General features: G+C 54.5%; 2 protein-coding genes across 2 annotated transcripts; one reads left to right on the top strand and one right to left on the bottom strand.

The window, feature by feature from the left end:
* TSSK2 (testis specific serine kinase 2) lies at window positions 1–1,334 on the top strand. The gene has a single exon (XM_060613003.3). The coding sequence runs from the start codon at window positions 127–129 to the stop codon at window positions 1,213–1,215; it is 1,089 nt and encodes a 362-aa protein (XP_060468986.1). The 5' UTR covers window positions 1–126; the 3' UTR covers window positions 1,216–1,334.
* Window positions 1,335–3,096: 1,762 nt separating this feature from the next.
* On the bottom strand, window positions 3,097–12,511 carry ESS2 (ess-2 spliceosome associated protein). Its single transcript, XM_060613001.3, has 10 exons — window positions 12,330–12,511; window positions 11,388–11,556; window positions 11,199–11,300; window positions 8,841–9,010; window positions 8,610–8,727; window positions 8,172–8,305; window positions 7,351–7,453; window positions 6,274–6,383; window positions 4,159–4,274; window positions 3,097–3,650 (listed from the first exon to the last, which is right to left on the bottom strand). The coding sequence occupies exons 1-10, from the start codon at window positions 12,459–12,461 to the stop codon at window positions 3,371–3,373; spliced, it is 1,434 nt and encodes a 477-aa protein (XP_060468984.1). The 5' UTR covers window positions 12,462–12,511; the 3' UTR covers window positions 3,097–3,370.
* Window positions 12,512–14,644: the final 2,133 nt, after the last annotated feature.

Below are 14,644 nucleotides of genomic sequence, written 5' to 3'. Positions count from 1 at the left end.
TTACACCCCTCCAAGTCCAGGCCCAGCCCAGCCAGACAGCTCCTCACAGTGTAAATGAGGACAATGCCCACTGGCCCACGTGGGGAGGGGATGTAGAGCACAGCGGCGCCAGCCACACCTGGCACCATGGACGATGCCGCGGTCCTAAGGAAGAAAGGTTACATCGTGGGCATCAATCTTGGTAAGGGCTCATATGCAAAAGTCAAATCTGCCTACTCTGAGCGCCTCAAGTTCAACGTGGCGGTCAAGATCATCGACCGCAAGAAGACACCCACCGACTTTGTGGAGAGATTCCTTCCTCGGGAGATGGACATCCTGGCAACCGTCAACCACCGCTCCATCATCAAGACGTACGAGATCTTTGAGACCTCTGATGGCCGCATCTACATCGTCATGGAGCTCGGGGTCCAGGGCGACCTCCTTGAGTTCATCAAGTGTCGGGGAGCGCTGCACGAGGACGTGGCTCGTAAGATGTTCCGCCAGCTCTCCTCGGCTGTCAAGTACTGCCACGATCTGGACGTTGTCCACAGAGATCTCAAGTGCGAGAACCTCCTCCTCGACAAGGACTTCAACATCAAGCTCTCTGACTTTGGCTTCTCCAAGCGCTGCCCGCGGGACGGCAGTGGCCGCATCATCCTCAGCAAGACCTTCTGTGGGTCGACGGCTTATGCAGCGCCCGAGGTGCTGCAGGGCATCCCCTACCAGCCCAAGGTGTACGACATCTGGAGCCTGGGCGTGATCCTCTACATCATGGTCTGTGGCTCCATGCCCTACAATGACTCTGACATCAAGAAGATGCTGCGCATCCAGAAGGAGCACCGCGTGGACTTCCCCCGCTCCAAGAACCTGACGGGCGAGTGCAAGGACCTCATCTACCGAATCCTGCAGCCGGACGTCAACCGGCGACTGCACATTGACGAGATCCTCAGCCACTCATGGCTGCAGCCCCCCAAGCCCAAAGCCATGTCTTCTGCCTCTTTCAAGAGGGAGGGTGAGGGCAAGTACCGGACCCAGTGCAAACTGGACACCCGGCCAGCCTCTCGCCCCGAGCACCAGCCTGAACACCGGCCTGACCACAAGCTGGGGGCCAAAACCCAGCACCGGCTACTGGTGGTGCCTGAGAATGAGGACAGGGTGGAGGACAGGCTGGCTGAGACGTCCAAGGCAAAAGATCATCATGTCACCGGAGCCGAGGTGGGGAAAGCGAGCACCTAGCAGTGCTAAGGGCCCCGGGGGCGTGGTGCATGGTGTGCACCCACATAAACTAAATAGGCAGGTAGGAGCTGAAGAAGGCACAGGTGCAAGGAACAAATAAAATCTGTCAATTAAACCACTATTTTGATTATGTTCTATTAGCTTTCTTGCACTTAGTAGCAAAAACATTAATTACTGACCACCAAATAAACCACAAAGTGTATACATGCACAAGAGTGGCCCCTGAGGAGTCTTTTTCTCTAGGACTCAGGCAACCACCCTCCCTGTGGCATGGGGGTCTCCAGCACAGGGGTGCACAGGCAGACTTACAGCGAGGTCCTGTGGGCAAGAAGACCTCAGCTGCAATCCACTGCCAGGTCCTCACTGTCTCCCTCTGACCCACCCCGGGGCCCAGCACCTCCCAGGCTGGCCAGCTGCTCGTGTCTCTCCTGCTCAGGCACAGCATGGCCCACCCGACCCTGACCCCATCCTGCTCCCTCAGACAGCCCCTTTCTCCATGTACTCTGCTCCCTCCATGGCTGTGATTGAGACCAGTGACCTCAGCCCTTCGAGTGCCCTTTCATCTGCTGGAATAGCCCCAGCCCAGACCTCTCACCCACACCCTCTCCACCCCATCTCGTCCACCCCACACACCAGCCAGTGCTCAAGGGGACCAGCGCTTGGCCTTAGGTGGCCTTGCCTGGACAGCATCTCCCTCTGTATCTCACTCACATCCCACTCAGACTTCTGCCTCTATGCTTTTCTGTCCCATGCCCACCCTTCCCTGTGGGGGAAAAGCACCAAAGGCCACACTTTTCTGACCCCCCCCCCCCCCCGGCAGTCCTGGATCCACCTGCTGAGTTCAGTCCCACCCCCCTGGTGAGTTGCAGGGCTTGGCTGGGGTTCAGCCCCCTGGGAGCTGGCAGGAATTGAGGAGCACAGGCTAGTGGGTGCCCAGGCAAGCAGCAAGCCCACGCCAGCCTTCAGGGAACATGGCACTCATGGAGGCGGCCAGGACCCATGCGGAACAACCCAAGACAACGGCCAGTACAGGGCTGGGCACACTCAAGAAGAGAAAGACTGTGGTCTGAGTAGATTCCAGGCTGTCTTTCTTGGGCAGTGCAAACCCCTAGAAGGGCACAACCTGACCCTACCTGAGGCCCGAAGAGACCCATCTGGGAGCCAGCTTGGGTCCCCCCTCTCCCTGTGAAGCAGCCCTAGGAGGCCTGGGCACCAAAGCCCTCTGGGTCATGGGCAAGTGTGGCCTGTAGTGCACATGGTGCTATGGGGTCTGCATGGGACCTGACCCCACTGCTTCTGACACGGTGACCCAGGTTACTGTTACCCACGGCTCCTGCTAGTGACTCAGCAGCGTATGGAAGGCAGCGCCTAGAGCACTGGGAGATGGAAGGGCAGGAAGACAGAGACAGCCCTGCCCCATCTGAGCTGGAGACCAGGTACTTGGAGGTGACGCTGAGGCCACTGGGAAGGTGCCTCACGTGAGGGGCCGTCTGACACGTAGGACCTGTGCAGCCCTGTCACCAGCAAACCACAAGGGCTGGGCCTGGCTGGGGAGGCTGGAGACCTGGACCCAGAGCCCCAGCAGAACATGAGGGGCATGGAAACTTTCAAGGATTCCCTACTTCCCTCAAAGGGAAAGAACTTGGGGGGCAGGGCCCAATGTGCTGTGAGCTCAGCCCAGAGGGCAGGTTCCAAGCCTCGGGGGTGCCACAGAAAGAAATGTAGATAGTGGCAAGAAAGGCCAGACACCCTGGTCTTCCAAGGGTCACCTCACCCAGAAGCTTCCTTCCAGGAAGGCCTGCAGTCCTGAGACCGTGCTGTAGGCACGAGGGCCGCCTAAGGGCCGTGCAGAGCAGGCCGGACACAGAAGCCTGCCAGATAGATGGTGCTAGGTGCTCTTTAATGACAGCTAAATAAAAACAGACAGGCGGTTGATAGAAAAGAGTATGAACAAGACCGTGGGATGCACCCCAAGGGCTGTGAGGGCCAAGTTTTGTACCAGTCTGGTTGAGGCACGGCATCTCTTCTGTGGCTCCTGGGACAGTCACCATTTCTGGCCCGGGCCTGGGTCCCCAGAAGGCCGGAGTCCTCTGCTGAGTGGGCAACTGCCCTGCAGGCTCCACAAAGCTTCCACAGGCCCGACCCGGGCCTGGCCCTAGAAGAAGTCTGAGGCTTTGCGCCGGGCAGGGAGTTGTAGCAGATTGTCCGTGATGGAGGCTGGATCTTGGTTGAGGGGGGTGCGTGCTGTAGAGCCAGGAGCCGGCGTGCTCGTGGGGGTCTGGGGCCCACCAGCTGGGGTCTTGAGGTGGGTTGAGCGTGCTGGAGATGGGGTGTAGCTGGCCCGCAGGGCCCGGTCTGTGTACTTGCTGGCCGTCCTGCTCACGAGGCGCTGCAGGGCTGGAGACATGGCTGGGCTCAGGCCTTTGGGGGTGAGGCTGGGATGGAAGAAGTGGGTGAATGAGGCACCATTAGGCCCATGTGGGCACCACCGCAGCAGGGCCTCCCATGGCCCCACAGGAAGATACATGGGAGATGCATGGTCATTACAGGCTGAGGATACCAGGTGGCCTGGCACACAGCAGTGTAGTCAAACTTAAGGTTCAGTGGTAGTGCTGCCCTTGGCTGTGGGGCTGGGATGGACCTCAACTCTCTCCAAGGAGAATGATACACCTGTTTCCAAAGGGCTGACAGGAGCTCATAGCGGGACAAGGGGCCCAAAGGTGTCTCTAAGGGTTGTGCCAAGGAGGAGGCTGAAGAAGGAAAAGACGGAGAGGGGCCCTGCATCCTGGTTCAAACAGGCCATGCCCTGGACCAGAGGAGCTGCTATAGGACCCACTACAGAACGCCTGGGCCTGCCCTGCACACTGTGCATCCATATGCAGGGGGTGGGGCCATGTGGGAGCAGGGAGAGACCCCCACCCACACAGGTCAGCCACGCCTCACCTGGCCAGGTTCTCCGTCACTCTCCTCAAGGCTTCCTGCTTCTTGGCCCGGTTCTTGGCGGCAGCCTCGTTGGCCATCTTCAGCCCCAGCCGTTCCCTGCGGCCCGGCTCCAAGATCTACATGACAGCAAGTGTGTGGGTAGCCTGCCACCGAGTCAGGCAGTCCCTTGCTGGTGGGGCACCTGCCTCTTTTCGTGGCCCCCATGATCCTCACAACCCACTGCCACCTTCCTAAAAGCCCCCCAAAAAGCTTGCCTGAACTGCCCACCTGCCTGTCCTCACGGACCCCTAAAAGCCAGCATTGCCAACTTATGAACCTCTGACAGTCTTTTAGGAAAGAAAGGGGTCTTTTTGAATCTGCTTCTCTGTGACTACCAGAGTAAACAGCTTTCTGTTTAACATCTATTGACCTTCTGTATTTCTTTGCAGAACTTCCCGAGACGCATCCTTGGCCTCTTTTTTCCTATTAAAGTGCTTGTTCGTTATTTAGTGTTTTACCCACATCAGTTACATTAAGCTATGCCATACAAATTCCCTCTTAGTTATTTGCTTTCAGTTTCTCTTACGTGTTCTTTTTTTTTTTCTTTTTTTTTTTTTTGCTGTATTTAAGTTTATCACTTCGTACAGTATAATCTAAACCTCACTTCCCTTAAGATCTAACCCTTCCTACCTCAAAATCAGATTAAATACTATTATTTTCTTCTAAGTGTTTTACATTGACTTATACACTTAATATTTCTGCTTCCAGGAACTCGTTCCATTTATGTATCAAGAACTTCATTTCCACATACTCTACTACTCAGCACAATTTGAGCTGTTGTCTCTCGTGTACCCTGAATTCTGATTTGGACGGAGGTTTGTTCAGAATCTCTTCCCTACTGCCCCATAGGCTCTAGGACCAGGGGCAGACTTCTGACACACCTATACCTGTGGCATGCCTTAACACCTGCAGGCACACGCTCCTCCCTGTCATTCCTCTCTTCAGTTTTCCTTGGTTATCCTTGTGTGCCAGGCAAGTTTAAGAACCAAGGGGCCAAAATCCTCTGCGCACGTTCTGTCTAGACATGCGTTGCTTCTCAGAAATCCTCGGGGGAGAATGAGCGGAGCTATGCTAGGGAGGCCTCCTGGTGGGGCCCGCAGGCTCCAGCAGTTTTCCTTACGTAAGTCTGCAGCACTCGCCTGTGGTTTCTTTACAAGAGCTTAATTATTGCTAGTCGTTCTAAATTTCTGCTGCTATAGTGAATGAGACCTCTTTTTCTGTTGCACTTCAAACTGACCACTGCAAGTGTTTAGAGGGGCCAGTTCAAGACCATGTGTGACCCAGCTCCCCATGCAACAGACCTACATTAATCCCAAATTCTGTGTCTGACTCTTTGGGGTTTCAAGGCACGTGATGTAACCCCACACCCTTTGCCCTCTGCAACATCACTGACCTCCGCCTCCTGTGATCTCCTAGCACTCCACGTTGGGAGTGTTGGCCCAGCACCCCAAGAACAGGACAGCATGCTCCCAGCTTCCAGTGACTTCTCTTCCTTCACATTCTAAACTATGTCACTCGGCTCCCCCAACAAACTGTGCAGACCAGAGCACGCTGCCCTCCCAAAGCCTCTCTGGGGCCCCACACCATCCTAGGCCATCCCATCTGTACAAACCATCTGGCACTTAGCTTCCCTTCCCTACCTGCTCCAGGCCTCATAACTCCCCCACTCTGACAACTTCTAAATAACAAGTGCCTCCTGATTCATGCTCTCCTGTAACCAGAGTCCTCTCTCTGTAAACACGCAACCCCCTGAAGACACAAACCACATCCCACAGAACACTGGGGTTCTGGGGCCCTCCCCGGTCCACAGTCCTGCAGACTCAAAGGGCCATGGCTTTGGTGCCCTGACCTCACACCCGAGTCCCTCCGTCCAACCACACCTGTCCTTAGTGCTCTGGTCCTATTCTGAAGTGCAGTACCTGTGCAGGTATGCAGCCTGGAGCATGGCTTGGCCCTTCAGTAGGCTGTAGTCTGACCAGTGGGAGCTAGCTCATCCTCTGTGTGTTGAGCTACAAGTTCTCAGAGGACCACATACCCTCTCAGGGTCGCACCTGAGCTCCCCTCACCATGACCCACCTTGAAGGCTGGCCCTGGTGTCCTGTCCACATAGGGGGTCTCAGATCCTTCCACTCTCAAGGGAGTGTTTTCAACCTCCCCCCAGGTCATCAGCGGTGACTCGTTCACACCTGTGGATGGAGAGGGCCCACAGTTACCTCAGGCCAGGGGATCTGGGTGGGGGTCCTGCCGGGCCCTCTCTCCTACAACAGCCAGTTCCCACCATGAGCATCCCAGCTAACATACACCAAGGTTGGCAGTTGGCCCACTCTCCTTCCCTGGGACTCTGGGACCTGGTACCTCTGCCCTCTGAGATGACAATGCCAAGGCTACTTTGAGCCCAAGGCAAGCCCAGGCCCCTAGAGCTGTGGGGCTTAGCCTGGGAAGGGGGCTCCCCAGAGAAGCCAGGCTGGGTCAGCCAGGCCCCCATCCTAGCACATGGCCAGGGGAGCCGCCTAGAAGTTGCTATGGCATGCCACCCCAAGGTGGGGAGACACTTGGGGGCTTTCAGAGCACCCAAACCTCCCAGGACCCTGCACAAACCTGTAGTGCCTCCATATACCCTGGCCTATGTCACAGCAACCAGCAGCCCAAAATACAGAGGACAATGCTCGGGAGAGCAGGAGGACACCACCTGCACCATGAGATTGTCCCCAAGTCTCATAAATCTCCTTGTGAGGTCACGCAGGGCTGGAGCCCAGAGCTTCTTCCCTATGCCCCTACACTTAGCCTCCCCCTGCCCAGCCTCCCCGTGCCCTTAAGCATGCTTGCCGCAGCCAGTCTGTCCAGTAGAGCCCCGACACCCCTGGTCCCCAGCAAAACCAGTCTGTCCTGCTAAGCTCAGGGCAAGTCACGAAGACTACCCGGCTGAATGGGCTGGGACTCACACATCTCAAATCAGGTCTCCCTAAGAATCCAGCCCGCCCATGGCCCCATTCAGCCCTGTCATTGCACAGGTGGGACACTGGGTCTCTGAGTCATATGAGGCACAGGGCAGACATGGGGAAGTGTCAAGGGTGCCAAGAGCCAACTGAGCAGCCCACCTCCCCACAGGCAGTCCTATCAGGGGGCCAGCTTGACAGAGGGTCCACTACTCACCAGGGGCAGGAGAGGGGGTTGCAACAAATCCAAATCCGCCCACTCGGGGGGAATCCTGGGGGATCAGTTCTTTGCCGTCAGGGCCCACCTTGCCCTGTTTGTGCTGGAACAAACAAGACAGACCAGTGTTAAGGGGGAGCCAAGCCTGCTCCCCCCAGCTAGCTGAAGGGCAAATGCACAGGAACAGCTGGAGAGAGAAGGACCCTGGCCCCTGCAAAGATTTTGAGGACCTGTCAGAGCAGGTATCAGAAGAGAAGCTTCCCCTCCTTCTGGCCTCAGGCCAGACCCCACAAAAGCTGCTTTCGGGGACTACCAGCTTAGGCCCCCCCCAGGAAACTACACTGACCACTGGCACACATGTGCTCTGACCTCTTTCCCACAGGTACCTATAGAAGCTTACAAAACAGTCTCCTCACTTCCTGCCTCTCCCTCTCCTGGAGTCACCACTGCACCATGACACCCAGCCCCAGAAACCCCTGTTGTCTGCCCCACCAAGCCTCACTGCGCCCCAGCCTGCGCACCCCACCTACCCCTGCCCTGCCTGGTACAGAGGTGTGGGTCTGGCCAGACTGGACTGGCTCCCAGCAGCGTCTCTTCTCTCATGTCCTTGTCCTCCAGGGACAAGGGGCAGAACTGACCCACCACACATCTCTGGCCCCAGTAGAAGCCCATACAGTCGAGAAAAGGCTCAGGACCCTGCCGCACAGGAGCTCCAAATACTCCCACGCTGCTAGTCTCTGCCAAACCCAAGAACGGTACTAATTTAATGAAGGCAGCCAAGATCAGAGAGGTTGTGCCCACATCCAGCCCCTGCCACTCACCTGGGCATTGAGGGCGGCAGCCTGCTGCAGCTGGGACCTGCTCAGGGCCTGGCTGAAGGGGTCCCTGAGGAAGCGAGTATTCTTATGCACCACCTGCCTTGGCTTCTTAAACAGCTGTTCTTCATCAGGGACACCTGGCAGGTGGAGACAAGATGGCAGCGGTGTCAGAGGGGGTGGGGGGGGTCCCCATTATTGCCCTGCACTCAAGGCTTGAGGTAGAGACTAAGTCATTCCCCAGTGAACAGAAGCACGGGGCCTAGTAAAGCAGGGGACGGCCTCACTCCCTCACTGACAACACAGAGGCTCCTCTGCCCCGAGACAGACCAGGGCACCTCCGAGGCCCAGTATGCTAGGGAGCAAAGACCCCCACACACACCCTAAGGCCAGATCCAAACACACTGTCCCATGCCACGCCACCTGCCAGCCCTGCCTGCTCACCCTCTGGGTAGTACATCAGGGAGTTCTTGGCCTTGTACTTCCAGGTCTCCACACCGGCCTGGCTGCTCTCAATGGCTTGGTGCTCTGCCGACGGAAGTGCAAGATTATCTTTCTGCCTCTGCATCACAGGGGAAAAGTGAGGGTCAGAGAGGTGCCCAGGCACTGTGCCCCTGGCCCCAGGACTCCCTCCATCCTGACAGAGGATGCCTGTGCCCCTGTACCCAAAGACACCTTCTCAAACTCCTCCTCGGCCTGGTAGAGCCATGTATGGCGTGCCCGGCTCTTCTCCTTGGCCACCTCCATGATCTCCTGGAAGGAAGCATTGTCCTCACTTGTGTACCGGCTCAGGAAGACATCCAGGCTGGGCAGGGGCTCCTTCTCCTCCTCCTCTCCAGCCTCTCCTGCTCAGGAGCATAGGTGGGATGACACAGAATCACAAACAGCATCAACACTGCTTTGCAGTCACAAGATCTCAGGAACCAGGCTACCTCATAAGCAGAGATGGAACCCTCACCCTGGTTGTGGGTCTGTTGATGAGAGCCCACACCATCAGACAACTCCCCTCCTAGGGGCAGAATCAACCCCCCTCTCCCCCCGCCAACTGCCCAGGGAGCACTCAGGGGCTCTCCTCAACTGCTGGATGTCAGGTGAAATGTTATGTCTGACTCAGACCAGAAGAGCAACATCCAGGGGCTACAGAAAAGGCAGGTGGTCACAGTCAGGTCCCGCCCTGCCAAAATTGTGCCGATCCGGTAGGATCCACCTTCAGAGCTCCAAGCTCTCCCTCCATCCCTGGGTTTTCTTACCCTGCCTGCTCCTCCCTTCCTGGTATCTGTGCTACAGGTGGATGGTTTGTCACCTAAGCCCCCTAACCTGCTAGCAGGCTTTGATGGCAGGAACCCCGTATGATCCAGTACTCTACATGGGGCCTCACAGACACTGGGCCGCGACTCCAGCCGCCCCTCCCATCGCCGTAGAAAGGGGCACCCCTACTGAGGTGGTCCCATCGCACTGTGCACAGTGGTACACACTTCAGCAGGCCCATTAGGTGGAGAGCTTTGTCTCCCATTCTGCTGAGTCCTGACCACACACAGACTCCTAGACTGCACAAAGTACAGTGGTTAAAAGCTCAAGACCCAGGGGCAGAAAGAGAACTCAAACCCCATTCCACCACCAACAAGCCCTGAGACCTCCTTTCCTGAGTCTAGGCTTCCTCACCTGTGAATGTGAATGATAATGGTACCTACCACTTAGGTCACCGAAATGATTCTTAGATATACTGACAACACGTATTTAAGGAAAAGGAATCTGCAAATTGCCTGTGATGCATCTGCCATGTTGCAGTAGAGAATCAAACTCCAAGGACACAACATGACAAACCATGGTAAGGGCACAAAGAAGTAGACTTAAAAAAAAAATTTTTTTTAACATTTTATTTATTTTTTTGAGAGAGAGAAAGACAGAACACGAGCAGGGGAGGGGCAGAGAGAGAGGGAGACACAGAATCCGAAGCAGGTTCCAGGCTCCAAGCTGTCAGCAAAGAGCCCGATGTGGGGCTTGAACTCACAAACCGAGAGATCATGACCTGAGCCCAAGTCGGATACATAACTGACTGAGCCACCCAGGGCCCCACAAAGAGCTGGATTTTGAAGCAGAAAATATTTTGTCCGTGTAGACACACAACACACTGCACACTAGAACCTGGTAGAGAACAGCATCTTATCTGTCTGAGCACTGATGTTCTACTAAGAACAAAATAATCAACTGATCATGAGAAAGTCCTGTAGTACGTAGTATAGTCGTGTCCAACAGGACTCAAAATGCTCTTTCCTAGAAAAAAATCCCTCATAAAGTTGGAACATGTCATGATCCCCAATACATGTACTGAGGAAGACAACTCTTTCATTTGTTCTATTCCCACAACACACCGAGTACTGTTCTGGATACAAAGTATACACACAGAGGTGAGACAAAGAAGCTCTTGTGGAGAGAAGCAATATGTAGAGAAATGCCTTTTTAAGTGCCATGTCCTGCAGTGAGAAAACAAAGCCAAGCAGGAAGGCAGCATGCATGAAAGGTGATGTAACTTCACGTTGTGGCCGGGGGGGGGGGGGGGGGGGGGGGGGGGGGGGGCGGGACACGACAGTGGTCAGGAAAGGTTTCCCTGAACGGGTAACATCTGAGCAGAGACCTGAGGGGAGAGAAGGTGTGAGATGTGCAGCTATCCAGGGGAAGAGACTAACTCTGAAGACACAAGTGCAGAGGCCCTGAGGCACTGTAAGGAGACAGCAGAAAAGGGGCCCTCCAAGGCCCATGAAGCCCACTGGGCAGGGGCTGGCACACAGTGAGCAGGCTGGTGAGAGAGGTGGCAAGATTTCCATTCCACAGAGGAGGACCAGAGGCTCAGAGAACTGCCCTGTGTTTGGGAGCTGGACCCAGATCTTCTGTCTCCTAGACCAGTGCTCTTTGGCGCCATGGGTTGCCATGTAAGCAAACAGAGCCCTCAGGGACAAGATGTGATCTGCCTCTGAACCAGCCCCTCAGGGCCACATAGGATAAGACTCTAGACAAACCCAACCGCTCACTCACCATCGCCATCTTCCAGGCCTCGGCCCCGGCCCCGGGGCTTGTTGCCCACCATTCCGGTGCCTGTGTGCACATCAGGGGTTTCAAATGTGGCTGGAGTCACATCTAGAAGGAAGGGGGTAGGGATTAGAGCCAGTCCAAGGCATCGGCTCAGCAGGAGTTCCCCTCTCAGCCACCCACTGTTGCTCTTACAGGGCGGTGGGGGCTCTCGGGACATCTTGCCCAGCGCAGAGCCAAACTTGATGGCAATCTGACGCATCCGCTCCAGGTCTCCATTCTCCTCAGCTTCCAGGTACTCTTTCTGGGCCTGCAGCTTTTCTACATCAGGAAAGAAGTCCCTCTGGATGACTGTCTGGAGGCCCTGTCAGAAGTCAGAATAAAAGTCATAGTTCACAACTGCCTCTCCGTCTACCAATGTACATGCTAAGGTCCTTGCTGATGCCCCCAACCTCTGTCCAACCCAACGATCTTCTGAGGTTACCTGCACTTTCCAATGACGATGAGCATACCTTGCGATCTTCTGCAACACCTAACATTACTAAACGTTCACCTGATTTCTATGAAACCCTTCTCTCTCCCTTCACTGGTCACTCTCATTCTCCTTTACTGGCTCCACCTCCACACTAGCTGGACCAAGGTGGGTGTTGCCACCTTCATTCCACCTGTAACCTCCTATTTCCAATCTGAACCCTTTACCTGGATGACTTCAGCCTGTCACCCCCACCAGCAGCACTGGTTGAGATTCCCAAATCTGTACCTCCAGGCAGACCTTGCTCCTGGCTGCACGTCTGTGCACCTAGCTGTCCACTAATGCCACCTGCCTGTCCCAGAGGCCTCCCAAAAACAAACAGCTCTGTTAGAAAGTCCTCTTTGCTACCATCCTTCCACATTCCTACTTTAATAAACCTCCCCCACTCTCCTCTAGCAACACTACTAGTGCCTCCCCCATCAAGACACCTCACTCTGAACTGTACTTATTTGGCTCTCCGACTGCCCACACCCCAAAAGCACGGACTCAAGTGGCTCCACCTCCGCGAGGGGACGAGACTGCCACGACCCGAGAGGAGGGGCCCGAGAAGAGCGCGAGGCGGGGAAGGGACCTAGAATTCGCTAGCGTCTTCATCGAGGTCTTACCTCGATGTACTCTTCTTCGTCCAGGACCCGTTGCTTGCTCGTCGCAAGCGACTCCCCTGCCGCGCGCTTCCTCCGGGGCCCGGACGCGGCAGGGAGCAGCAGGGCCCTGGTTGATGCGCCGGGCGTCTCCATCGCTATCCCAGGGCCGCTCGGGCGGCACAGGCACGTAACAGGGTCCGGAGACGGCGGGGGCGGAACTGCGCCAGCTGCGCAGGCGTTTGCAACAACCCACCAATGGAAGAGCTGCGCATTTTGAAGACCAGCCCGCGCTCCGTGGTGACGCCATCATAATCCCTGGGCCTTATGGGAGTTGTAGTCTTTGCCCCTCCCCGCTGTGGTCCTCCGAATCTGGACTATGGGCACCAGGGGTCGCTATGGTGTGGGAGACTAAGGGGCGTGTCACTCACTCTGATCCTGAAAAATTCCAGCACTGCTAAATTGAAAGGCCTTGAAATTCCGGTTTCTCGAAAATAATCATTGGGTATGCTTCTATATCATTAACAAAAACACATTTTGGCTATATACTCGTTTCAAAGTTTTTATTCAAACTTTATGCCAGAAAAGACCACTAAGACAATTTCTTCTTGATATCTAACAAAACAAAACAAAAAAAAAAGAAAGAAAAGAAAAGAAAAAAATGCGAAGGTCCAATAAAGAAATGTCTGGTTAAAAATTATTCGGTTCCGGGGCTCCTGGGTGGCTCAGTTGGTTAAGCGTCCGACTTCGACTCAGGTCATGATCTCACAGTTTGTGAGTTAGTGCTCCACATTGGGCTCTGTGCTGACAGCTCAGAGCCTGGAGCCTGCTATAGATTATGTGTCTCCCTCTCTCTGTGTCCCTCCCCCACTCACAGTCTGTCTCTGTCTCCCTGAAAAATAAATAAACATTAAAAAAATTTTTTTTGAATTATTCGGTTCCTGGGGCGCCTGGGTGGCTCAGTCCATTAAGCGTCCCAACTTCAGATCAGGTCATGATCTCAGGGTTCGTGAGTTTGAGCCCTGCATCAGGCTCTCTACTGTCAGCAGGAGCCTGCTTCCGATCCTCTGTACCCACCCTCTCTCTCTGCACCTCCCCCGCTTGTGATCTCTCTCTCTCTCTCTCTCTCTTAAAAATAAATAAACATCTGGGGCGCCTGGGCGGCTCAGTCGGTTGGGTGTCCGACTTTGGCTCAGGTCATGATCTCGCACTCCGTGAGTTCGAGCCCCGCGTCCGGCTCTGTGCTGACAACTCAGAGCCTGGAGCCTGTTTCAGATTCTGTGTCTCCCTCTCTCTCTGACCCTCCCCCATTCATGCTCTGTCTCTCTCTGTCTCAAAAATAAATAAACGTTAAAAAAATTTTTTTTAAGTTTTAAAAAAATAAATAAATATTAAAAAAAATATTCGGTTCCTGAACACGAGTGGGCTTCCCAGAAGAGGGCTAACTTTCATTGAAATGGACCAGAAAATTGCCCGCTTTTTTCAAAAATGATCATTTCTTTTCCAAAAGAGGTTGTGAATTATATCAAACAAGTAAGTTCTTCCCCGGAATGATTTAGTATAATAGGCAGCCATTCCTTCACCCACTGGGAAACCCCATGGTGATGATTCCTGCCCTGTGGAACTGACAGTCAAATGGGGAAGACAGACACTAGTTGCATCACCCCACAAACAAGCATAAAATTGCAACGGGGCAGGGCGGGAGTGTGTGGCCCGGATGGCTCAGTTGGTTTAGCGTCTGACTCTTGATCTTGGCTCAGGTCAGTATCTCATAGTTTGTGAGTTCTAGCCCCAGGTCGGGCTCTGTGCTGACAGCACAATCCCTGCTTGGGATTCTCTCTCTCCCTCTCTCTGCCCCTTCCTCAATCTCTCTCTTTCTCAAAATAAATAAACTTAAAAATCTTTAAAACACTGCAGCAGACAGGTGTAAAAAAAAAAAAAAAAAAAAAAAAAAAGAAAAGAAATTAAGTTTGTTGTTGGGGAATCTTACCTAGGGGGCAGTGAGGGCAAGTCTCCCCAGGGCCAGAAATGGTTGCAGATCCAAAGGATGAACAGACACTGACCAGGAAGAGGGAAAAAGCGGGTGCAAAGGTCTTGCAGCAAAAGAGAGCTTTTGATACACACAGACTGCAAGGAGAAGTGAGGTATGAAATGATGCCAGATGGGCAGGGGCCGGCTGCATGGGGCTTCATGGGTCACAGTGAGTTGTATCTTTAAGAACAACGGAAAGCCCTTGGAGTGCTGTAGGCAGGGGAGAGGCAGGTTCAAACTTGCACCCTGGCTTTTATGGAGAATGAATTACAGAGGAAACAGAGTGGCTGCAGGTGGACAAGACTGGA

The sequence above is a fragment of the Panthera onca genome, chromosome D3 (genome assembly GCF_046562875.1).
Source record: "Panthera onca isolate mPanOnc1 chromosome D3, mPanOnc1 haplotype 2, whole genome shotgun sequence".
NCBI classification, from domain to species: Eukaryota; Metazoa; Chordata; class Mammalia; order Carnivora; family Felidae; genus Panthera; species Panthera onca.
The sequence above is the reverse complement of the archived record's forward strand: the minus strand, read 5'-3'. Positions and strand labels throughout refer to the sequence as shown.

Excerpts from the sequence above, each read along its gene's own strand:
- TSSK2 (XM_060613003.3), top strand. The coding sequence starts at position 127 with ATGGACGATGCCGCGGTCCTAAGGAAGAAAGGTTACATCGTGGGCATC.
- ESS2 (XM_060613001.3), bottom strand. The coding sequence starts at position 12,461 with ATGGAGACGCCCGGCGCATCAACCAGGGCCCTGCTGCTCCCTGCCGCG. Across the intron at positions 11,557-12,329 it reads ACGAAGAAGAGTACATCGAG|GGCCTCCAGACAGTCATCCA; the intron begins GTAAGACCTCGA and ends GACTTCTGACAG. Across the intron at positions 8,306-8,609 it reads CCTGATGTACTACCCAGAGG|GTGTCCCTGATGAAGAACAG; the intron begins GTGAGCAGGCAG and ends TCCACCTGCCAG.